Source organism: Ruditapes philippinarum, unplaced genomic scaffold, assembly GCF_026571515.1.
Source record: "Ruditapes philippinarum isolate M1 unplaced genomic scaffold, ASM2657151v2 ctg1064_1_1_1_1, whole genome shotgun sequence".
In the NCBI taxonomy this organism is placed as follows: domain Eukaryota; kingdom Metazoa; phylum Mollusca; class Bivalvia; order Venerida; family Veneridae; genus Ruditapes; species Ruditapes philippinarum.
Window position 1 is genome coordinate 125,962 of NW_026854044.1, and position 26,070 is coordinate 152,031.

Sequence of the window (26,070 nt, forward strand, 5' to 3'; positions counted from 1 at the left end):
GTACGCCATTTGTAACTGTGAAATACAGATTGGCAGATTGATGTTTTTGAAAATTACAGGACAATCGAAAACAATTTTGCCAGATCAAGTTCGCAGTTTTCAAGTTCATTTCAGAGACGCTTCACATCTAATATATTTAACCTTGTCAACGAACACAGCTGGTGCAGATGATAAGTGACTGAAAATCAATGATGCAGCTGGATTGAACTCAGCCGTCTGTATCATTTCACTAAACTGCTTAGGTGTTATACCAAAATAAAACCAACAATATTTTATGACAGTTCAATGATTAGAATAATTGAATGACATTATTTTTCACAGATTGCTTAGACAAAAGCATGGATTAATGTTGTCGCCAAACAACTATTCTGTACACAGACACTTGGGGGTTTGGAGCTCAAAACGCCTTTTAAATCCAAATAAAATGCATATTTGTCAATCCCAGCACATGTACTGATCATATGTATCAGAAAAAACTTAATATAAGCCGTTTTGAAAAAAATTCATATTTCAACATCTATAATAATACACAAGATAAAAATGTTCGCTGGAAAAAATCCGCACCCCTACCGTCATAATCACCATGTATTTTATTCCATTTCCAATATTTTCACATAATCCTTTGGTCCATCGACACAGAAGATATAATTCTTCACGACGATGGTCAATTTTAAACTTCAACGGTAATATAAACAATGCAACAGCCGAAATAAACATCAAGATTATCACCGTTTTTCTCCATTGACAAAATCTTTCGATAAATTCAAACGTGACAGTCGGCTATGAATGAAGCCATCCGATTATTTGGTTCCCAAACTTAAAAGCACTGCGCATTTTGCACACGGCAAAGCTGGGGCCACGTTTGAATTTATCGAAAGATACGCTTTTATCAAATTTGCTCATATTAATTTGATTGGCCCCTTTTAGGGGCCACTAAAGCCAAAAATAGAAAAACCTTTGAACATCACTTACTACTGAAATAGCATATTGTAGCATTATTAGGTAGTCTTTTATCAAGTTTGCTCATATTAATTTGATTGGCTATAATTTAATATCAGAAAATATTGACAATGGATAATTTCCAACATTAAAAAGCAGTTGTTTCTGGTGAGCGACTCAGGGCCATCATGGCCCTCTTCTTTTTAAAGATTTTACAGCAAACAAATTTCTTGGACAGATAATTATCATGATAGTATGAGTAAAAATAATGTATCTAAGTACATTGAGGATATCAGTATATAAATAACACATAGGCTTGTGGGTTACAGTAAAATACTGTTACCCGAGGGATGATAATTATTTATATTTCCCCAAACAAATAATGTAATCATTTGAATATTATATTGCTTCAGTTTCTTGATTTTAAACTGTTTCTTACAAATCATTTTTATTTTCAAATGTTCAAGGAATATTAAACAATATGAGTAACCAGGCATCTAAAAAGAGGAAGCTATCACTGAAAAGGACTAATGGATCAAACCAACATGATCAAAGAAGGAATACCATCATTTCTATGTTTCAAAAACAGAATGATAAACAGGCTGTAGAAGAACAGACCAAAGAGTCTGGAAGTGAAGGAGATGTAGTTATAACAAATGTAATAGGCCTTAATGCAGGTAATTATGTAAAGGTAACTACTGTAAAATCATTATTATTCACGGGGCACAAATTTTCATGGTTTTCGTGGGTAAGTCAAACCACGAATTAAGATCCGACAAAATTTTACCTCAACAAATACTTCTTGCTATGTCTCTATTCTATATACTACAAACATGCATCGGCGCTTTTCCGCCAATTTTTGTGTAATGAATGCCCAGAGGCAAGGATTTAATTTATTGACAAGCCCTGTGTGATACTTAAAAATATGTACATGCGCATTGCTGTAAGTAAAATGCGTTGCGATTAAGTGTAAGATTACTTTGCCTTAGGTTACTTATTTTATTTTTTTACAAGAAATTGAAAATCCATGAATTTAAGAACCCACAAAAATGCCCGTTTCGATAAAACCACAAAATTTCATGCCCACGAATATAAGTGAATTGGCAGTATGTAAATAAAACTTCAGATTTAAAATGAAACTGCTGGGTCTGGGAACGAAAAACACGCTTATAAGCAGGGTCGCGGGTCGATAATAAACAAGTTTAAATGGTGGGGTCGTAGAGCGAAAACACGCTAATAAGCGGGAGCGCTAATTAGCATGTTTACGCTCTGCACCCCCGTCATTTTATTTTTTAAACTTCGCCCCGCTCCCTCGCTAATAAGCGAGTTTTTGCCCGCGCCCCCGCCATTTTAACTTGTTAATTATGCCCCCGCCATGTAATGGCCGGGGCATATAGTGTTACCCTGTTCCGTCATTCCGTCCTTCCGTCCTTCCGTCCTTCCGTCCTTCCATCCTTCCGTCCTTCCGTCCTTCCGTCATTCTGTCATTCCGTCATCATCAGTTTCCGTTCATTATCTTAAGAACGGTTGGGCACATTCAACTCAAATTTGACATATGGATATGTCATGAGAAAATACAGGTCAAGTTCGAATTTGGTCATGGTTCGATGATTTTTGGCAGAGTTATGCCCCTTTTACTTTGAAAATAATATGAAATTTCAGTTTCCGTTCATTATCTCAAGAACGGTTGGACACATTCAACTCAAACTTGACATATGGATATGTTATGAAAAAATACAGGTCAAGTTCGAATTTGGTTATGGTTCGATGATTTTTGGCAGAGTTATGCCCCTTTTACTTTGAAAATAATATGAAATTTTCAGTTTCTGTTCATTATCTCCCCAATGGTACAACACATTCAACTCAAACGTGACATATTGATGCGTCAAAGGAATGCGCAGGTCAAGTTCAAATTTGGTCGTGGTTCGATGATTTTTGGCAGAGTTATGCCCCTTTTACTTTGAAAATAATATGAAATTTTCAGTTTCCGTTCATTATCTCCCTCAAGGTACAACACATTCAACTCAAACGTGACATATGGATGCGTCAATGGAATGCGCAGGTCAAGTTCAAATTTGGTCATGGTTCAATGATTTTTGGCAGAGTTATGCCCCTTTCACTTTGAAAGTAATATGAAATTTTCAGTTTCCGTTTATTATCTCCCCAATGGTACAACACATTCAACTCAAATTTGACATATGGATATGTTTTTGGAATGCCCAGGTCAAGTTCAAATTTGGTCATGGTTCAATGGTTTTTGGCAGAGTAATGCCCCTTTCACTTTGAAAATAATATGAAATTTACAGTTTCTGTTCATTATATCCCAAACGGTACAACACATTCAACTCAAACTTGACCTATGGATATGTCATGAAAAAATACAGGTCATGTTCGAATTTGGTCATGGTTCGATGATTTTTGGCAGAGTTATGCCCCTTTTTACTTTGAAAATGATATGAAATGACAGTGTTACATATTCAATTTTAATTTGACATATGGATATGTCAAAGGAATGGGCAGGTCAAGTTGGAATTTGGTCATGGTTTGATGTTTTTTTGGCAGAGTTATGTCCCTTTCACTTTGAAAATAATATAGATACATCTTAGGAATAAGCAGTTTAAGTTTGAATTTGGTCATGGTTCAATGATTTTAGACAAACTTATCTTTCCTGAATGTTGGAAAAATTTTGAACTTTCAGTTTCAGCACTCATTCTTTTAGCCATTATTTTGGCTACAAATATGCAATATGCTTTTTCTAAAGGTTAAGACTGAATAATTTCAGTGCCTTGAACGTTGTATGGAAATGGTTTGTGTTAACATTGAAAAGTTTTAAGGGCTTTGAACTTAAAATGAAAAAAAATAAATTAATGCACCATCTGAAATTTTGGCTGCATGCGGGGGCATCCGTGGCATGATGACACATTTCTAGTTATCAACTTTTCACTTGGGGTGTCTCGGGGCGAAAACACGAATTGCACAAATCAGCCACCATAGGTAATAGCTCAAAATTATCATATAACTTGGCAACTAGCCTAATTTAGTTCGACGTGAACAGTTTGACACATTTTACAAACTTTTTTTCCCTACTGTCAAAAAGACATCACCCATCCAAAATTATATTGATGTCTCTTTAGCAAGTCTAGTTAGTTGAACTATTATTTGGCAACTTGATTGCATTATGTTCAAATGATTTTATTTGAAAAAGGGTTATCTTTATTGTGTATTTCTTTGATGTTTCTGAGCAAACTATGATTGTGATTGACAGAAAATCTAGCTTTTTTTTTATAAGTATAACAATATCAAGCAAGTCTTTTCGTTTATTTGGCTTTTTCTGTTAATTCCATTGCTTTTTTTTTTATAAGTATAACAATATCAAGCAAGTCTTTTCGTTTATTTGGCTTTTTCTGTTAATTCCATTGAAAATAAATTCAACTTATTTGGTATCCTGTGTACATGTATATGCATAGATATTAAGACCTACATCAGTGAATTTTCATTGAAGTTTGATAAGCTTGTGTCTTTTCCGTAATTCCATTCATTTTTAGCTCGACTATACGAAGTATATGGAGAGCTGTCCTACTCGCCCCGGTGTCGGCGTCCAGATTTCAGATTAAAGTACAGTAAAATATTTTTCACTATAACTTTGTCATTTCTTAAGATATCAACTTCAAACTTCAAATATATGTTCCTGATCATCAACCACATCTTATGTGTGAAGGTTCATAACTCTAGCACCAATATTTTCAGATTTATCTCCCCTTGAACTTAGAATTTTCCTTAAACAATACTATTTTTTACTGTTACTTCTTTTTTTCTTAAGGGATCAACCTCATACTTCAAATATATGTACGTTATCATCATCCCCATCTTATGTGACAAGGTTCATAACTCTAGCACCAATAATTTCAGATTTATCTCCCCTTGAACTTAGAATTTTCCTTAAAAAATACTTTTTTTTACTGTTACTTCTTTATTTCTTAAGGGATCAACCTCATACTTCAAATACATCCACATGTTATGGACAAGGTTCATAACTCTAGCACCAATATTGCAAGAATTATCTCCCCATAAACTTAGATTTTTTTTACTAGAAAAATGTTATTTTTTACTAAAACTTTTTTAGTTTTAAAGGTATCTAACTCAAACTTCAAATACTTATTCCTTATCATCAATTACATTTTATGTGACAAAGTTCATAACTCTTGAAGCAATATTTACAGATTTATCTCTCTTTAAACTTAAGATTTTCTTTAAGAAATATTATAACTTCTTTACTTTTTAAGGTATCTACTTCAAACTTCAAATATATATTTCTTATCATTATACACATGTTGTGTGACAAGGTTCATAACTCTAGCGTGACTATTTCTAGAATAATTCCCCTTGATCTTGGAATTTATGTTAACAAATGTTATTTTTTTTACTATAACTTAATACATAATTATACATAATTGATTTTTCTTTCATAGTTTTGTCCTCCTTACTGCGTCCAGTATTTTATTAGTCGAGCTCAGCTGTCTCCTGTGACAGCTCTTGTATTAAGACCAGTTTAATTTTTTTATATAAATTATTTAATTGTTTTATTTTAAATTAATGAATTTATTTTTGTTTTCCAGATACTTGTCAAAATGTTTCAGAATCAGCTTCAAGTTCTGTAGCTCATCATAAAAGTCAATGCACTGACACCACAAAGAGGTTAAGTTTGTCAGGAAGAAAAAAGCGGAAGCTCCCAGATACAAAAGATCGTGAAAGTGCATCAGATTCTGACTTTGAAGTAAGGAAATCAAATAAAAAGGAAAAGAGAAAAACTGCTCTTTCTAGAACTGTATCTGCTCAAGAGTCAAGACCTCAGGGAGGGCATTATAGACTGAGAAAAAGAAACACTGTACCAGTTGTAGAAGTTAGTGATAGTGATAAAGATAATGAGAAAGAGGATAATGATAAAGATAATGAGGAGAAAGCTAGGACTGAAAAAGTCAATAAAATGTCTGATCAGGCTACATCTAATGTTGATAGTAGAAAACATACTGACGATATTGAAAAGAAAAGGGAAAGTAGTGATAGTTCTATGGAAGATGTTGTTGTTGTGGAGACACCTGAATCCAAGAGTAAATACTTTAGCAATTCAGGAAAGAGAAAGTTAACAAATTCTACTGAAAAAATAAAACTTTCATTGAAGAAATCTAGAGGTGGAAAAGAAGCAGAACAAGAAAGTGTGAAATCCAAAAGTGAAGAAAGTATGAATTTCAAAATAAAATCTGACAAATTTGAATGTGATATGGAGAGATCAAGTTCTGACACAGCTTGTCTAATGAAAAAGAAAATTTCAAAAGATAAGTCAAGAAATCAAATAAATAAATTGTCAAATGATAATCCTTCAAATCTTGAAAATAAATCATTTTTGAATGACAGTAAGAAGGGTAAAAATAATCATGATTCACAAAAATCTAATGTAAATTCTATCTTGATGCAAAAAGCATGTGGATCAAATGAGAAAGACACTGAAAGCCTTGGTAGTTCTAAAGATGGATATGATAAAAATGAAGTTATCGGTAAGCATAAAAAGGGTTTAGTGAATGGTAAGTCAATTTCAAAACCTTCTGTAAAATCAAAGAGTGGTTTGATTGTTAATGAAACTACTGATAGTAATAAAGTTGATACTGATAAAGAAATAGTCAACATTGATGACAAGGATAATGCTGATGAAGATGTTTATGAAGATGTGAGAGAAGATGGTGAAAAAGTAGAGTACAGGGTACCATACTACCTAGAAAACTTTAAGAAAATATTGGAAAGTGTCTTGGATGATAAAGAGAATGCAAGGTTGTTTGATGAAATGGACATGAAGTACATTACTACTTTTAATAATTTAGACGGTAAGTAAAAGATATTAATACACATATATCATTTGATACATTTATCCTATGTGTAATTTTCTCTGCATTCAAAGTTTTGAAATGATATAATCAGTCTCTATTGTACCATTTTGATCAATTTGTAGAATTTATTTGAATTATTATTAGCTACAGCCTAAAGTTACTTATTGCTATTGCTTAAATATCTGAAGTTTCATTAAAATAAAGCATTTATAGATCTTTTTTTTTCAGAATCTTTAACTTTGTCTTCAAGCAATATATATCTGTGTTCTTTAGAGGACTTGGTTATAATTGCAGTGAAACAAATGTGTGTTTTGAGGAACGAAGTTCTATCCAATTAAAACATGCTTCTGATATTGATTTTATATAGCCATGTGTGTACAAAGTCCTTCATCTTATTTACAAATCATTTACATAAACATATATCATATTCTTTTACTCTAAATATTTGAGCCGCGTCATGACAAAACCAACGTAATGCGTTTACGACCAGCATGGATCCAGACCAGCCTGCGCATCTGTGCAGTCTGATCAGGATCCATGCTGTTCGCTTTCAGTTTCTCTACTTGTAAGAGGGTTTGAAGGCGAACAGCATGGATCCTGATCAGACTGCGCGGATGCGCAGGCTGGTCTGGATCCATGCTGGTCGCAAACGCACTATGTTGGTTTTGTCATGACGCGGCTCATTTGTTCTAGAGGCAAGTCAGAAACTGTATGTGAGGTTGTTCTCTCGGAAATTAACTTGGCTTCCTATGACGAAAGTGAACTACCCAGAGATAAGTGATGATATACCAAAGCTTATTGATGGTCTTGTAGAGATTGATCTTCTCTATTCAGGTAAATACATTAATTATAAAATTAGGGTTAATTTGATTTCTACTTAACAATAAGTGGTTGAAGTTGCTACCCACCAGCACTTGTAATTTTGAATACCAACAGGGACTTTACATTCATTCATTACAAGTGAGGACACTAATTTCATTAAGCTGTTATTAGATCCATAAATCTACTGTGATATGCGATGTAATTCAATTGAACCAGAAATACTGAACACAGGGGCACCAGAGGTCTTTCCCCAACTGGAAGCTCAGGAAAGTCATCATAATTATGACCTTAATAGTATCTGTGGCTTAGCCCATTTGGTGTTTTATGCTGAATTAAAAGGTAGTGTATGTGAGTAAGTTGACTGTAACTTATGTAACACAAATTTACATTGCAATAACAATCCAAGGAGACTCATAAGTTAACCAGGGTGCATAGTATAAAACATTACAAAATTTAACCAATAAGTGTGCTAAATTTCAAACATTTAAAGCAGCCATTTTAAAAAAATGATGTTGTTGCTATTTTGGAGTACATAATGTAATCAACGGTTACGTTATGTAGGCACAATTTCTCATAAAAAGGTTATGAGGTGAAAATACATCTTTTTTTTTCAGGGACAGAATTATCAGACCTGCCAATAGTTTTAAAGATATTATCAGCGCCAGATTTAAAGACATTGGCAAAAACATTCCACATTAACAGTCAGGGTATGACAAAAGCTAGCATCATTGAAGAGCTGTTGAAGAAAGGCAAGAAAAACTCAATTTCTGCCATGTTTAAAGGGGGTTCCACAGGAACAATGGAAAAAACAATATTGAACAGGTACCTTTTTATTTAATTCCTCACATATTATAATATATACCTGGGACTTCACAAGCTTCATTTTGGTATCTTGAAATTTGACCTTGACCACTAAGTACCCATTACCTTGAAGGTCAAGTTTTTGAAAGTTTAGAAAATATCTCAATAACTGAATTTTTGTTTTACCAATACATGTAATACATTTCTTATATAAAAACAGTGTTGAGTTTAGCCTCTTGTTATATTATATGTTATTTTGGTTTTGGAGTGATATATGTGGATATATTACCTGCTAATGGCTCGGGTGATATTTTATCTTGGCAGGTAATATATCCACATATATCACTCCAAAACCAAAATAATAATTTTATTACCCTTCCCCTGCCGAGTTTAGACGATTTTTAAAAAAATCATTGCTGTTTTAAATGAAACGTCGAAATAAGACTCCCTTTAGGGTACCTCTCGTCACAACATGACGTCACATAAATACATGACGTATTTTCCAGTACTTAACGAATGTAAACAAGAGAAAAGGAGTAGTCTATTGAACGCACTTTTTGTAATTAATATCAAGCTTTCACAGGGTCATATTTGTTTTCGATACTGATGGTAATATGTATCATTACTCTACTTTGGTAAATATTGATCATTTGACAGTTAAAAAGTGCTTTTAAATCGGAATTTACACCGCATAAAATCGAACCGTACGCGCATCACCTCAGCGCATGTTGTTTACAACGTTGGGTACCCAACGGGGGAAATTTAGTGTGTATATTACCCGCCTGGCTCGGTCATATCAATTTCTTTCGGGTGATCAATGTCCAATCAAAAAGGCGGAAAAAAACTGGAAGGGTAATAAACGTGTATATATATTATCGAAATGTTGAAAATATGACTTTTTTACATCTAGAGCCAAGAGTTACCTCGGTAAAGTGTGTAGACTGAAAGATGAACCAAGGGCTGTGTTTATACGATTGTTGATGTTGTTTTCCTTATACAATACCAACTTTGATGAAGAAAGTGGTGGCGGTGGACAGAATCAACTGTAAGAATTCTAGTTTCTTATTAATCTCGATATTTTACTACAGATTTCAATGCCATGTAATTTGTTTTCTGTTTCTATTTTAATTTAGAAAAAAGCATATTATTTAATTTAGATGATTATTGTATATAGTTTCTAGGTTTCTGAAGATTTTAAACTATAAATGTTGCCTTTACTATCTTTAGTGCCTTATATTGTAAAAAAGAACTTCAGTGAAAACACATACTATCTATGTCTTAGAAATTTTAGCTGATTGTACATAATTATGTTTTACATGTATATTCTAAACAATATGCAATACCCTTTTATATTTTTAGTTAATATCTGAATGGACATGTGCAACTTTTATTGTAGAATAGTCCATTATCCATAATAGGGATGTCAGGAATGACTATTTTGATAAAACAGCATGTATGCACTTAGGCTGTTCTAGGTTTTATACTTGTGATGAAGGCTTTTCAGTTTTGGTTTTATTGTATAAATTAAAGAGATATGAGCCGCGCCACGACAAAACCAACATAATGGGTTTGCGACCAGCATGGATCCAGACCAGCCTGCGCATCCGCGCAGTCTGATCAGGATCCATGCTGTTCGCTATCAGTTTCACTACTTGCTATAGGGTTTGTAAGCGAACAGCAATGATCCTGATCAGACTGCGCGGATGCGCAGGCTGGTCTGGATCCATGCTGGTCGCAAACCCATTATGTTGGTTTTGTCGTGACGCGGCTCATATTATGCTCCAATTTTCATTGTCAACTTGAGCTGACTTCTCTATATATTTCAAAAGATTGACTTTTACAATGGTGACTGACCAACAGTTGATGTGGAAAATGTTAAGGATAAAATATGAAACTGCCTAAAATATAAAAAGCATAATGTCACTTTAAAATCCCATGCTTTTTATTACATATAATATATGTAATTATTTACATGTTTTATTGATTGATCTACTTTGGATATGTACTGGCATATGTAATGACCATTTAAATGTACTGTGTTGCTGACTCAAACATGTGAATTACCTTACAGCTTTCAAATGCTCATGGTTAATATAGGTAGAGTTGTCTACCCTTCTTACACGGTCAATAGAGACAGGTCTGTGTTTCAAGATAGGGATGCTCTTGTGAGGTATAAAAATTTTAACTTCCTCATTTAAAGATGTATGATGCTTTTGGTAAAATACTTTTCTTGCAGAATTTTATTGAATTCTGGTAAGTACTTGTTGAATATGTCTAATTTGAATAAGATAAAGTGAATGTATAAACTATGTTTGAGAAGTTGCATTCCATATAACTTGTCAATTTTATTTGTCTATTCTTATAAAAACTGTCAGTATTTTTAATGACACTATGTAATCATACTGTTATTTCATGTAAAATGTAACATAATTTCTCTGTGTGTATTCCATAGATGTTTATTTTTAAAAAAAAATCAAAAAAAGACTGAATAATAAATACCTTATCAGTTTTTTTTCAAATATCAAATTTGAGCATAATTTATCTTTAAAACTAAATCAAAAGAGATCTCTTATTAAGGAGTTAGTTTTTAAGACCATTCTTGCAGAGACAAATAGTTGCATTAACAAACAAAATCATTTTAGCACACATTGTTGTTGCATGTTTTTACTCTGGGCTTCATGTTAAGATAGCTAATAGCAATGACAACCCTTGTAATTTTGTCATTGAAATATCTTGATATGAAAAACAAATAAGGAAATATAGAATTACCAAATCAGTTTATGCAAGATACCACTCATGCCCCTTTTTTGTACAGTAATATCTGTGGATGCCCTCAAACTTATTTTATCCTTCATTCCACTGGCTTGGGATTTAAATATGTTCTCCTGCCTCTGCACAATTATGCAAATATACAAAAAAGGCATATTAGTTTATATGAATTTCTTTAAGGTTCAATTGTCAGAAATTGTAAGCTTACCGTAACACTCTCCAATCCGTTCCTAAAACAGACCAGTACTAAGCAATGCATGTAAAGTTTCTTGCTCATCCCTGATGGGGTTTGAACCCCCACATTCAACAATCCTTAGAATATAGTCCAACACATTAACCACTTGGCCATGCCACCACATAAAAGGCATATTAAACCCTCTTGTATATAATAACAGCTTCTGAGTTAACTTCACAAGTTGTAAATGGTATATATAATGTTTTACTAACTTGTTTAAATTATATATGAACAGGTTTGAGACTGCCCTTCAGTTTGAGATGGACATTCAGGGTATGACTGAGAGAAACAAGTGGGTACAAGCAAACAATATATATAAACAAGCTAGAGAAGTTGGCAAGCATATTTGCAAGGACAAACAATTTATGAAGTAAGTTTTGTATTAGTTTGTTTTTGTGAGCGATGACACTGGTAAATGAAAACTCATTCGACTTATTAAGAGAGTTATAAATGTATGCTGTTTAGGGACTATTCCAATGTTGACAGATGTTTGTTTCATATTAACAGACTTTAATCTGCCCTGTGTTGTGGCGTAATTCATTATCCTAATATTTATTGTTTATTTAGATCCAATGATCCCAAATAATACAAGGGAATTTTTCCCAAATATGTCTTAAGTAACCCATGAGTTTTTGTTCGACATATATGTGTATCTCTTATTGAGAGGATAAAAAATGCAAGAAAAATATTTTAATTTATATCCAGTTTCATGATTTTACAGTGTTTGAAAGTTTTAATGCCTTTTTTCAAGCAAAATCTTTACTCTAAAACGGAAAGAATTAATTTACAATTGTGTAATTACTGTTTATTGTTTGAAGACCTTTCTGTGTCAGTGTTTAATTGTATACACATAAATGCACACTGGAGTGCAGGTATTAGTTTAGTTACTGCACTGTCTGGATTAACGACTGTTGATTGGCTTCATTTTTTGTGTGGTTTACTTGTTGTGATGACAGAAATAATGATAAAAGGTTATTTTGAGATGATTATACATTGGTTACATTTGTTCTGGGGTTTCATTTTGTGACGACAGGAAAGAGTTATTTTTGCCTATGATACAAGAGAGAAAGAACATCAAAACACTTAGCAATTGGATTTATACTTTGGGGGCTATGAGCCCTCGTACAAAGTAGTTAGCCTTATGTTTCGATGCTCTTTCTGTTACTTATTTTGCAACATTGACTTTTATCTGATCACAGCTGGGACAGTGGTTTACCTCAGTTTTTACGACTGTATACAGCTGGAAGTGTGTACACACGCATAGACAACCAAGGTGTGGAGATTTTACAGAGACTGAAACTGTACAAGGAAGCTGTTGACCTCCTAGAAGAGCTGCTAGCCCAGGACTTGTACTGTGTCCAGTATCGAGGTCACTGGTATGAGAGACTGGCTCTTAATTTAGAAGCTCATCTGAAGTCTGTACAAAAGGTTTAAAGAATTGATTTTGCTGCACTTTACACTCAAAAAATGTTTATGTTTTTAGATTTTTCACTTAGGTCATGTTATGCTTAGATTTATAATACATGCTTCATATTTGGTACACAATATTTATGAGCAGGAATCTTTCATTCATCTTCTTTTAGGTGTTATTAAAATTATTGTTCACTTATATTGTACTGGTGTCTAATTGTATAAAATGAGGACTTGTTGAACAGCTAACAAGTTCAATAAGTTTCATTATATCAACCAAATTTCATGTCTAGTTGATACTTATTTGATGAAAAACAATTATTCTAATATTTCTCTACATTGCATTCCCTAGCCGGCATCAGACCAAAATATATTTTTGTTCTCCAAATTGTTCGTGGATTAGCATTATGTTTAGGTTAAAGTTTCTGTGTCTTTAAGATGACCCTTTTTTCTCACTGTAAGACCATGCTTCTGAATTTTATCAAAGCGACATTTGGGAATATCCAATAGTGTAACTGATGTTATTGTTCTTAAACCATTAGCAAATATGACAGCTTGTAGTTTTAGAAATGTTTTATATCTTTCCAGTTCATGTGTGATTCGTAAGTTTGATGTTCTACCACATAAGCCTTTGTGCTTATTATTTCAGATAATACCAATTATAAGCTGCTCAAAAATATTCTTGTATAAATACTATTTTCAGAGCTTCAATGTATTGAAGCGAGGTTTATCAGATTCTACAGTACGAACTGGAAGACGACTAGCTCTGTATGAGAGGGCACGCAAAATTTGCGAGGCCCCGAAGTCCAAGTATGCTGATAGAATCAGTGAGTTTGAACCCCAGGCAGTCCTTCCAACACCTGAGGTTTGTTAGATGTTTCTGTTGCTTTATTCTGATTTCCTTCATTAAATTGTAAGATATTCTAATTTTTCTATTTTACCTTAAACATTTAACGTAAGGTGGCATTATCATATTGGTTAAAGTATGGACTTTATGATTATAAAAATGGGTAAGGAATTATACAGATCATAAAATTGGTAAGGGAATTATACATCCTTATGTTATGGAAAATATAAATTATTTAGGTGGACCACTTTTAAAAATGCCATTATTGTGCATGAAATATGTTGAAACATATTCAGGTGTCTCATTGTAGAAAACTGTTAGTAATTTGATATTTTTTATGATGGTGTACCTCATGTAAAAATCCATTCCTGGCAAAGTAACTTGTTTTTTAATGGGTAAGGTGTAAAAATCCATTGCTTAGGACTGGTTTTAATGAGTCTTATCCAACAGACTATATATATTATTATATATAAATTTTGGTATGTTTATAAATTCAATTATCAATCTCTTAAAGTAATTGTAATTTAATTGATTACAGAGGCAAGCCTGAGTAATCAATCAGAATAAAATCTGAAAGTAACTGTAATTAAATCAATTACTGATCAGTGTAATCAACCCCAGGTTTGAATTTTATTATAAAAATGCTCTCATTTGTAATTTCACATAGACTTGCATTTATACCTATATGATAGAATTTAAAATTCAGTTTTTGAGTGTTTTATTCTGGAATCTAGGTTTATATAGAAGGTATGGTTGTATCAGATGCTACAGCTGTAGGTATGAAGTATAAGTTTGTCATGCAGGGGGACTCAGACTCGGTCACATTCTGTGGTGTTGAGGAATTAGTGCTTGAACATTACAAACAAAATGGCTACCCTGAAGGTTTCATTTATTTTTATTTTTCGTTATTGTTGAGTATTCAATGAAAAAATGTTGTAGCAAATTTCTATTTTCTGTTGGTTTTCTTTGATTTAGTTTCTTGATGGAATTAGTATATGTTTAATGGGCACATAACTTCACTAAATATGCTTTTATGACACATTTTGAGTATTTTTATAACACAGATTTTTTTTGGATTTTTTTCCATGATAAAATTGTTTAAAGTAATACTGTAAAATCATTATTATTCGTGGGGCACGAATTTTCGTGGTTTTCGTGGGTAGGTCAATCCACGAATTTAAGATCCGACGAAATTTTATCCCAACAATTACTTCTAACCATGTCTCTATTCTATACATGCGTCGCCGCTTTTTCCGTCGATTATTGTGTTATGATGGTATACAGATAATCAGGTTAGTGACAGATTAAATCTATAAATAGTTTAGGTTTGCAATATTTAAGAAACTTGAAAGCAAAGTCGACTATATGTCCTGAATTTCGGTCGTATATACACATCACTGAGACTGCTTAATTGTTGTAGGCTACTTGATTGTGTAATCCAGAATACTTGACATAATCGAGTAAAAATGGGAAACCAGTGCAATAATTAGCGCTAATGTAAATTATCAGTTTGCTCTCATTAATTGTTAATAGAATTAAAGAAATCTTTGATATTAATGACGAAAGGAAAGTACACAAAAAACAATAAACAATCACTAAAACGGATGTATTGTACATCGTTTTGTCGTCTTTAATGATCAAGTTTAAATCTTAATCTGTAATTGTGCGACTGCTATTCCGTAAACATCAAAGACGCTGCCGACTTCTTAATATATCCACACAATCTCGTATTATTCACTCATATTAATTTATATGCATGTAAATTTACACAGTCGATGTTATGTTGCGTGTAGTTACTGTCAAATATAGTAAGACCGATTCAGGGTGTAAACTCGCTGGTTTAAACGTGTCAGGGGTCGTATAAATTATGCAATGTTTACATCGGCGAATCACAGGGGCAGTGTGTACAATGGAGCTGCATATCATGTCATCTAGATGTGTTAATTGCAGTCAATTATCAGCAGTAACTGCTATCTTTATGTTATGCCTAGAGGCAAGGATTAGATTATTGACAAGCGCTGTGTGAAACGTAAAGATATGTTCACGCGGTAAGTAAAAATGCGCGACGGTTAATTTTTTTTTACTAGAAAATGAAAATCCATGAATTTAAGAACCCACGAAAAGGCCCGTTTTGATAAAACCACGAAATTTCATGCCCACGAATATAAGTGAATTCGCAGTAATTGAGATGTTGTTGGTAGGATATATGAATAGACCATTAGGAGTACTGAATAGCTACCTATTAAATCCTTGTACTATTGTACTAGTAATTTTAGGCATTCCACACAAATGTAATAAATGTGAGTTTAGAAAAATCTGTTTCACAAGTAAATGAAAATATATAAATTTAACTAAACTAAATGATATTGTTCAGATAATGCAAAGTGTACTTAAATCACATTTTTAGAAGGTAATTCTAATAAATTCTGATCATTTTAGGTCTTCATGCGGAGGGATCTATAGTTAGTAACCTGTTTGTTTTGTTATTCTGGGACATCATGTACATGGATGTTCCAAATGTGTTCCATGGACCATTCCAGTCCTGTCCTCTTGATATAGCCACACAAGATTTCTACCTCAACAGGCAACAGGTTACAGAAGAAAGACTGGAATGGCTGAAAAATGCTTCCATAGAGGTAAGGTTTAATTAGAAGCTAATTTTAGATTGTATGTTGTTCTACACAGAAAACTTTTTTATATGCCCGAAAGAATTTCGGGCATATTATGTTATACCCCCTGGCGTCCGTTCGTCTGTCTGTCCCCACTACCGAATAAGGATAGGGGGCCATCTAACTGTAAACAGAACAAAAGAGAACAATAGAGTTCATTCCGTAACAATAGAGTAAGGGGCCATTGGCCCTCTATTAAACAATAGAAAATAACAAAAGAAATGGCCCCTTATTCCATTTCGGCCGGACGTCCGTCCGTCCGTTAATAATTTGGTTTCCTGGGCATGACTTAAGTTCCATTTGGCCCACAACATTCAAATTTCATAGGATGATTGCCCATATTGGGTAGAAGACCCCTATTGATTTTGGGGTCACAAGGTCAAAGGTCAAGGTCACTATCATCTTAAAACTGAAAACAGTTTCCGGAGCAAAACTTAAGTTTCATTTGGCCCACAACATTCAAACTTCATAGGATGATTGTCCATATTGGGTAGAAGACCCCTATTGATTTTGGGGTCACAAGGTCAAAGGTCAAGGTCACTATAACCTTAAAACTGAAAACAGTTTCCGGAGCATAACTTAAGTTCCATTAGGCTCACAGTGTTCAAACTTCATAGGATGATTGTCCATATTGGGTAGAAGACCCCTATTGATTTTGGGGTCAAGGGGTCAAAGGTCAAGGTCACTTTAACCTTAAAACTGAAAACTGTTTCCGGAGCATAACTTTAGTTCCATTTGGCCCACAGTGTTCAAACTTCATAGGATGATTGTCCATATTGGGTAGAAGACCCCGACCCCTATTGATTTTGTGGTCACACGGTCAAAGGTCAAGGTCACTATTAAACAGTTTCTGGAGCATAACTTAAGTTCCATGTGGCCCATAGTGTTCAAACTTCATAGGATGAATGTCCATATTGGGTAGGATACCCCTATTGATTTTGGGGTCACAAGGTCAAAGGTCAAGGTCACTATTACCTTAAAACTAAAAATGGTTTCCGGAGCATAACTTTATTTCCATATGGCCCACAATATACAAACTTCATAGGATGATTGTCCATATTGGGTAGGAGACCCCTATTGATTTTGTGGTCCCACGGTCAAAGGTCAAGGTCACTATTACTTTAAAACTGCAAACAGTTTTGGGAGCATAACTTAGGGTCTATTTGGCCCACAATATTCAAACTTCATAGGATGATTGTCCATATTGGGTAGAATACCCCTATTGATTTTGGGTCACAAGGTCAAAGGTCACTATTACAGTCGAGACTGTCATATGTGACTTTCCAAGGGATCTTGAGAAAAAGGTCACATATGACAGGGAGTCTCTTAATACAGTCTCATAGAAAATTAAAATTTAAATACCATCTATCTGTCTATATATCATTGTGACTTAACATATATATACTGTATAACTGTGTGAAGGAATAATATCTAACCAATTGCAAATACACATAGGTACTTTAAATTTTTGATGTAAATAAAATAAGAATCCCTGTAAAGCAAATATAATAGTATGTATATCATATAAAATATAATTTTATTTTTTGTATTAGTTTAATATTGAATCATTATGGTACAAAATAAACTTGAATTTGATGCATTCAAATCCTTAAAATAAATATCATACTTTTAAAAACATATCCATATTAGTCTGGTATCAACATTTTTCCGTATTATCCATGCAGCAATAGAAAGGTAAAATAAAAAAAAGATTCTGCCTAAAAAATCTTCACTCCATAATTTTTAAACACAAGTCTTAATCCAGTTTACTCAGTTCATTATATTCATTACACCTGTGACCTCAATTTGTTAACACACATCGATTGCATCAGACGCTACGGACACTCCAGACGCTACGTCACTTGACACCTGCATATATACATGTAATCAGAGGTGTGTAGAGTTTGTTTGAAGAGTACTGACTACTGGATTATAATTGGACTTAATTATTTTGTCTCTCTGGGTGTTAAAACAGGTATTATTTATCTGATTAACGGACAATTAAAAGGTGTGAAAGTCGTTTAAATCAGACAAAGCAATGCATTGGGACCAGATAATTAGGGTCGCTTGTCACATATGACAGGGAGTCGTATAATTCAGACCATTTATATAGGAAAGTACATGTACGTTGGGAGGACTGAAACAAGGTGGGATAAGACAGGGAGTCGTTGAAATCAGGGGGTCGCTAAGGCAGTCTCGACTGTACTTTAAAACTGAAAACAGTTTCCGGAGCATAACTTAATTTCTATTTGGCCCACAATTTTCAAACTTTATAGGAGGATTGCTATTGGAAGGAGGTAATACTTTATTTAATTTATATAATGTCTTACAAATGCTTCATCCTTAATATAAAAAAAAACACTTTCGGGCATATAATGCTCCGCCTAGCGGTGCTCTTGTTTTTTTTCTGATCAACAACTGCCAGTAACTGTATAGTTACTTATACAATGTATATATCATGAGCCGTTATTAGCTCACCTGTCACAAACTGACAGGGTGAGCTTTTGTGATCGCTTTTCGTCCGGCGTCCGTCCGTCCGGCGTCCGTCCATAAACTTTTACTTTAAATGACATCTCCTCATAAACCACTAAGCCAATTTCATCCAAACTTAACAGGAATGTTCCTTTGGTGGTCACCTTTAAAAATTGTTCAAAGAATTTAATTCCATGCAGAACTCTGGTTGCCATGGCAACCGAAAGAAAAAACTTCAAATTTCTTCTCTTAAAAAACCCCAAGAGCTAGAGATTAGATATTTGGCATGTAACATCTTCTAATAAATGTGTACCAAGTTTGTTCAAATAAAAGCCCTGGGGTCAAAATTGGCCCCGCCCCAGGGGGTCTTTGATTTTCCCTATATGCATATAGTAAAAACTTAAAATATCTTCTTTTAAAGAACCCAAAGAGCTAAAGCTAAGATATTAAGCATGAAACATCTTCTAGTGAGTGTCTACCAAGTTTGTTCAAATAAAAGCCCTTGGGTCAAAATTGGCCCCGCCCCAGGGGGTCTTTGATTTTCCCTATATGCATATAGTAAAAACTTATAAAATCTTCTTTTAAAGAACCCAAAGAGCTAGAGCTAAGATATTTAGCATGAAACATCTTCTAATGAGTGTCTACCAAGTTTGTTCAAATAAAAGCCCTGGAGTCAAAATTGGCCCCGCCCCAGGGGGTCATTGATTTTCCCTATATGCATATAGTAAAAACTTAAAAAATCTTCTTTGAAAAAACCCAAATAGCTAGAGTTTAGATATTAAGCATGAAACATATTCGAGTGAGTGTCTACCAAGTTTGTTCAAATAAAAGCCCAGCGGTAAAGATTGGCCCCGCCCTAGTGGGTCTTTGGTTTTCCCTATATGCATATAGTAAAAACTTATAAAATCTTCTTTTAAAGAACCCAAAGAGCTAGAGCTAAGATATTTAGCATGAAACATCTTCTAATGAGTGTCTACCAAGTTTTGTTCAAATAAAAGCCCTTGGGTCAAAATTGGCCCCGCCCCAGGGGGTCTTTGACTTTCCCTATATGCATATAGAAAAAAACTTAAAAATCTTCTTTGAAAAAACCCAAATAGCTAGAGTTTAGATCTTAAGCATGAAACATCTTCTAATGAGTGTCTACAAAGTTTGTTCAAATAAAAGCCCTTGGGTCAAAATTGGCCCCGCCCCAGGGGGTCATTGATTTTCCCTATATGCATATAGTAAAAACTTAAAAAATCTTCTTTTAAAGAACTCAAAGAGCTAGAGCTAAGATATTTAGCATGAAACATGTTCTAATTGGTGTCTACCAAGTTTGTTCAAATAAAAGCCCTGGGGTCAAAATTGGCCCCGCCCCGGGGGTCATTGATCTTCCTTGTTTGTATATAGCAAAAACTTAAAAAATCTTCTTTAAAAAAACCCAAATAGCTGGAGTTTAGATATTAAGCATGAAACATCTTCTAGTGAGTGTCTACAAAGTTTGTTCAAATAAAAGCCCTGGAGTCAAAATTGGCCTTGCCCCGGGTGTTATTGATTTTCCTTATATTTGATTAGCAAAAAGTTAAAAATCTTCTTTGAAAAAACCCAAATAGCTAGAGTTTAGATATTAAGCATGAAACATTTTCTAGTAATTGTCTAAAAAGTTTGTTCAAATAAAAGCCCTGGGGTCAAAATTGGCCACGCCTCAGGGGTGTCATTGGTTTTAACTATATGTGTATCCTGTATACTACTACTATGTGCCTTAGTACTTAGCATGGTGGTTCTGTTCAGGTGCATGGAGGGACATGGGAGGTCTTCCTCCACCAGTAAGACTGGAAAGTTGCAATATGTGTCATTGTGATTTAAAACTCGATATCACGATATCATCCCCCCCCCCCCATCCAAATTGCTTTAACATCATTGTGTCATAATGCAAATACTTAAATGTAGCCAATTATTCAATCATTTAACCCTTTCCCCCCATGAGCATATTTTGAAAAATGGCCGTTTTCACTGAAAAGCCTCCTGTTACAAGTTCAAACTGCTATGAAACTATGAAAAATGCTTCAATACTTATCAAACTTGGCACAAATGTTGACTGGACCATTGCCTTTGTAACGTCTTAAATTTCCTGTTACCATGGCAACGAGGGGACATCTCAAAATTGCCAAAAATCACTATTTTGCCTCGATTTTTTCCATCAAAATTTATTTCAAAGTGCTGCAACTTCTCAAGGGATTGAGATAGAGTCAAAGGCTTTTCAGCGTTGGTTAAACGTTACATTATGATCGACCTCGGGTCATTTTTAGCCTCTCACAAGTCCAAAATTTTCTTGGCGATGAGGGGGACTCCGCCCCTCTTCAAACCCCCCTAACAGAAGGGGGCACATCCCCCTTCTGGCAACCCCCTGATGTATCTTTTGGATGGGGGGCGGCGCCGAAAAAGTGCTCATTTTTTTTAGCAACATTTCTCAAACAAAAACTTATGTTTGGGGCCCAAATAGGACATTTTTACACTATTTGAGGCCTTAAAAAGGGGGGGGGGGTCGAAAGTGCGTTGTTTCGCGTATATATGTGGTAAAGGGTTAACAAAAAATGATGAAAAACTTTGGAATCACCTAAAAACTAGTTTTTCCATGTTAACATGTGGTCTTTCACCTAATTTTGGTGAAAAATTGTTGTTTTGTAACATTTATGTTTTTTTTAGTTAACCCTTTCCCCCATGAGCATATTTTGAAAAATGGCCGTTTTCACTGAAAAGCCTCCTGTTACAAGTTCAAACTGCTATGAAACTATGAAAAATGCTTCAATACTTATCAAACTTGGCACAAATGTTGACTGGACCATTGCCTTTGTAACGACATGCTCAGTCTTAAATTTCCTGTTACCATGGCAACGAGGGGACATCTCAAAATTGCCAAAAATCACTATTTTGCCTCGATTTTTTCCATCAAAATTTATTTCAAAGTGCTGCAACTTCTCAAGGGATTGAGATAGAGTCAAAGGCTTTTCAGCGTTGGTTACACGTTACATTATGATCGACCTCGGGTCATTTTTAGCCTCTCACAAGTCCAAAATTTTCTTGGCGATGAGGGGGACTCCGCCCCCCTTCAAACCCCCCTAACAGAAGGGGGCACATCCCCATTCTGGCAACCCCCTGATGTATCTTTTGGATGGGGGGCGGCGCCGAAAAAGTGCTCATTTTTTTTAGCAACATTTCTCAAACAAAAACTTATGTTTGGGGCCCAAATAGGACATTTTTTCACTATTTGAGGCCTAAAAAAGGGGGGGGGGGTCGAAAGTGCGTTGTTTCGCGTATATATGTGGTAAAGGGTTAAAAAGGTATCAACACTGAGCTTGGTATACTAGCTGCAGTTGTTAGACAAAGGGCGTTATATTGAAAGCAATATATTTAGGAGTTATGTCCCCTTTTAACTTAGAATGTTTGTAAAGATTGGTTATTGATAGGGTTTTGAATATAACAGACATTCATTAATACTGAAGATGATGCTAATGTTTTTATGTCAGTTTGATGCAAAGTTAAATGATGTTAAAGCAATCATAAATCATAAAAGCTCGACTTTTTCTGCAAAACAGACAAGCTAATAACAATTTCCGATAAAAGAATGATAAATAGTTTCTTTGTATTCACATACTGAGGCCCACATGGAAGATCGGGAAACGGAATGTATAAGCGTCGTTAAATAAAGTCGTTACTTACTAACTTACTAAAGTTTTCTGTTTTGTTAAGGAGTTAAATACAGAAGTTGGCCGTGTTTGGAGTGAACATGAAGGTAAGATGTGTTCTGGGATCAGCTGGGATAAATTCTCTGGACCTGACACTCACCAAGTAAGTCATTTTTAGTAGGTTATAGAAGATGGTTATAGTAGAATGTAAATCTGAGTACATTTTCATGTTAAATGTTATAGATGAAACAAGAAGAGCTATTATCCATTTTTTATAATGAATACATGTATATTTTTTTACATTTAATATTTTCTTTATGAAATAATTGTTGTGGCTATTTTTGGCAGATAAGGAAAATATATTTTCTGTTATATTTGTTAAGAATATATATTTTTTGTTTGAAGAAAGAATAGAAAAAACATTTCTGAATACTTTTGCCCATGGTACAGATTGTTGCCATGTAGAATAGACTTTAAGACAGTACTGGTTGACAACCTTTTTGTCTGTTTAGATTTTTTTCTTTAAGCTTCTTAACCTTGAAATTGTATCTAAAATGGACTGTTATAAGAAATGGACTGTTCAAAGAAATAGACTGTTCTAAATTTAAAAAAAGTACCAAAACGTGTTTTAAAATCAGAAAAAGGGACAAAATACTCGTGTATAAGAACTCTAGTTATCAGTTGTTATACAGTTGAAGTAAGAGTATGAGAACCATTGCTTTATAGATGTACTAATCTATTTTATAATTTATTATCTGGTAGAACCTCATTAGCTGTATGGGAGGACCTATTATTGCTGGAATTTTAGAAAGATATGTGAAAGATCCAAGGCATACAAGAAGTGGATTCCCTGATCTGACTCTATGGAACACAGAAACCAAACAATTTAAGGTTAAAAATCACGTAAATCTTTGAAAATTAATCTATACAGTTCATGGATTCTTAATTATGTTCTTGCATAATATTTGTTACACAATGTAGGTATAATGTGTACAAACAGTTTTTTATCTTTCTTTATCAAATTTGATACATGTAGATTTTATAGAAAATAAAACAGAATGTATAGGTTCAAAAAGAGAATTTTAAAATTGATCTAAATGCCCATTCAAGTGTAAATGTTGAGTGTTCTGGTAAAAGTCCAAATAATCTGAGAGTTTGCTCTAAATGTTTTTAATTTTATATTCTGTTTTATATGTATAATCAATGTGACTCATTGGAATTTCTATAAATATTCTTTGAAATATATAGGTAACATTCAATTGATAAAAAGAATGGGGCAATATTTTTTATATTATTTTAGGCTACCTATCATTTTACATAATCGTTTATTGGTCAATACTGATTATATTAGTCAGCTGTAAACTGGACAGCAAACAAATGAGCATAATATCACCTAAACATTTTTAGGCAGCATAGCTTTAGACAATTTATCATTTGAAAAATGCAACAAAATAAACATGGTGTGTAAAGTATCCATTAAGCCTAGAAGAAACCTGGAAGAATGGCTGAAAGCTATTTGCAAAGCTTGTTGCTAAATATCTTCATGGTCTGGCTTAAACAAGTTTGGTAGTCAGAACTTATATATGATTTTGATTATGTAATCCTAAGCTGATAACTTGAAAATTGATTCTAATGTCTGATTGAATTGTAATAAAATGCAGAGATGATATTCAACGGACATTACAAGAAATGTTGAACATACATTTATAGATCTGTGAGGTGAAGGGTCCCAATGACAGACTGTCATATAAACAGATATTATGGATAGACTATTTACAGAAACTAGGAGTAGATGCGGAGGTGTGCTATGTTAAAGGTAAGTTTGATGATAAACAAAAGGAAGTTTAGAAAAAATAGTAGTACATACTCTTTACTATCATTTTTTAAGAGATTTTGAAGAATGTTCAGATTGTTGTAGAAACCTTGTTCAGATCTTGGCAGGAACCTGCAAAGAATAGTTTCTAGTGGTGCAGGATTCTGAGAATTTTTATTTATTAACTAGTAACAGATTATTATTAGATTCATATGTAGCTGTATATACTTTATAATTTTTTACATTTCATTGAATCAATTGTAACGGAAAGGATATTTTGTTTTGTTTTTCAGCTGTAGGATCAAAGAAGCTGAAACCAGTTACGAAAAACTGAATGTGTCTGCAAAAAAAACTAATCTGTGAATGAATGGATGCATGTTTAGAAATAGGTTCAGGCCATCTCTGAAATTACTAGTATAAAAATTATCTGTGAAAGAATTGATAAGTTTCCATATTTCATATTGATATGATTGTAAACTATTTAGATTAAATAATTAATTAAACATTTAAAAACATGTGCTTTGTGAAAACTTTAAGCAAGTTGTAAAGACAAAGGGTAGTTGATAAGAGATTTAAAGCAGTTTTACAGAGCAAGTTAAATACAGTTGTTATTTGTTACAGCCATTTCTCACATTTAAAGTTTTGCAGTAAAAGAAGTATCAATATCCTTATGAAATTTTTGCCCAACTTGTGCATAGTTAGTAAGCATTGATATCATAAGTTTAGGACATTCACTATTTGTTAAAAGGGCTTCTAAAAGCTTGACTATTAGAAGAAAATGGGGGAGCTATGCTTAGTGCTTTGGCGTTAGTTTGGGCATAACACTAAGTAAAGGTTTTGTACGCATCTTTTGATGAATTTCAGACATTTTTTGAGTCACTGACAAAGATAACTTATGCATAGATTTTCTGTGACTGAAATTGTTAATTTCTTCTATTAGATTTGGAAGAGATTTTGTACACATCTTTTCTCATTAACCACAGAAGGTATTTACTTTGAATTTCTGTTTAGTAACAATAACTGAAAATCACTGACAGAGGTCTATAACTCGAGCATGGTTTTTCATTAAATTTGTTACATCATTAATTGTTTATATATATATATATTTTTTTTTTTTTAGAAAATATTTTTTCCATATTACTGTCAAGAATGAATAGTTGAGTAAGGTATTCTTCAGTTATTGTGATAACTGTTGTTTAATTCACCAAGGCCATTTTAAAATAATTCTAGGGATGAACTTTTTCATACATATATATATATAGAATTGTTCGCCAAACATGTTTGAAAAATCGTTTGTAATGTCCGTGCCTGAATAATGCACGGAGGGGAACCCAAAATAAAATCAGAATAAGATTCATCTTTAAAATTTATATATTTTCTGATATTTTACAGCTGATATCATTATTAAGAAACATTCAATATCTACAATATATAGGGCATTAAAAACATTATGTTCATCATATGATTCGTGTGTTCGTAGGTTTTTTTTATTCAATATTGAAATGTACTGCCGTGGATCCACTTTGGATCTTCTATTTTTTATAAAATGCATTTTCATTTAATGTTAATACCTATTTGGTTAATATGCAATTTTACTTGTGGTTTTAATATTCATTACCAATCAAGGAAAGTTGTATTTTATACAAGGTACACTTCTGTATGATATTATTGTCGGATATTAACAAAAAATACTTCATTATATTTCATACATTATTGATAATCATGTAATCATTTCCCATGAATCTATGA

General features: G+C 33.5%; 1 protein-coding gene across 2 annotated transcripts; it reads left to right on the forward strand.

Annotated features, from left to right (window-relative positions):
• LOC132738768 (fanconi-associated nuclease 1-like) lies at window positions 1-25,167 on the forward strand. Of its 2 annotated transcripts, none has more exons than XM_060726362.1 (16): window positions 1-242; window positions 1,407-1,616; window positions 5,556-6,815; window positions 7,512-7,652; window positions 8,255-8,462; window positions 9,352-9,486; window positions 10,513-10,611; window positions 11,681-11,815; window positions 12,645-12,873; window positions 13,559-13,720; window positions 14,437-14,584; window positions 16,142-16,338; window positions 22,573-22,671; window positions 23,271-23,399; window positions 24,219-24,324; window positions 24,615-25,167. In XM_060726362.1, the coding sequence occupies exons 2-16, from the start codon at window positions 1,421-1,423 to the stop codon at window positions 24,653-24,655; spliced, it is 3,285 nt and encodes a 1,094-aa protein (XP_060582345.1). In that variant the 5' UTR covers window positions 1-242; window positions 1,407-1,420; the 3' UTR covers window positions 24,656-25,167. The 2 variants fall into 2 exon arrangements, with proteins under 2 accessions (XP_060582345.1, XP_060582344.1); XM_060726361.1 differs by having other exon boundaries at window positions 1-214.
• Window positions 25,168-26,070: the final 903 nt, after the last annotated feature.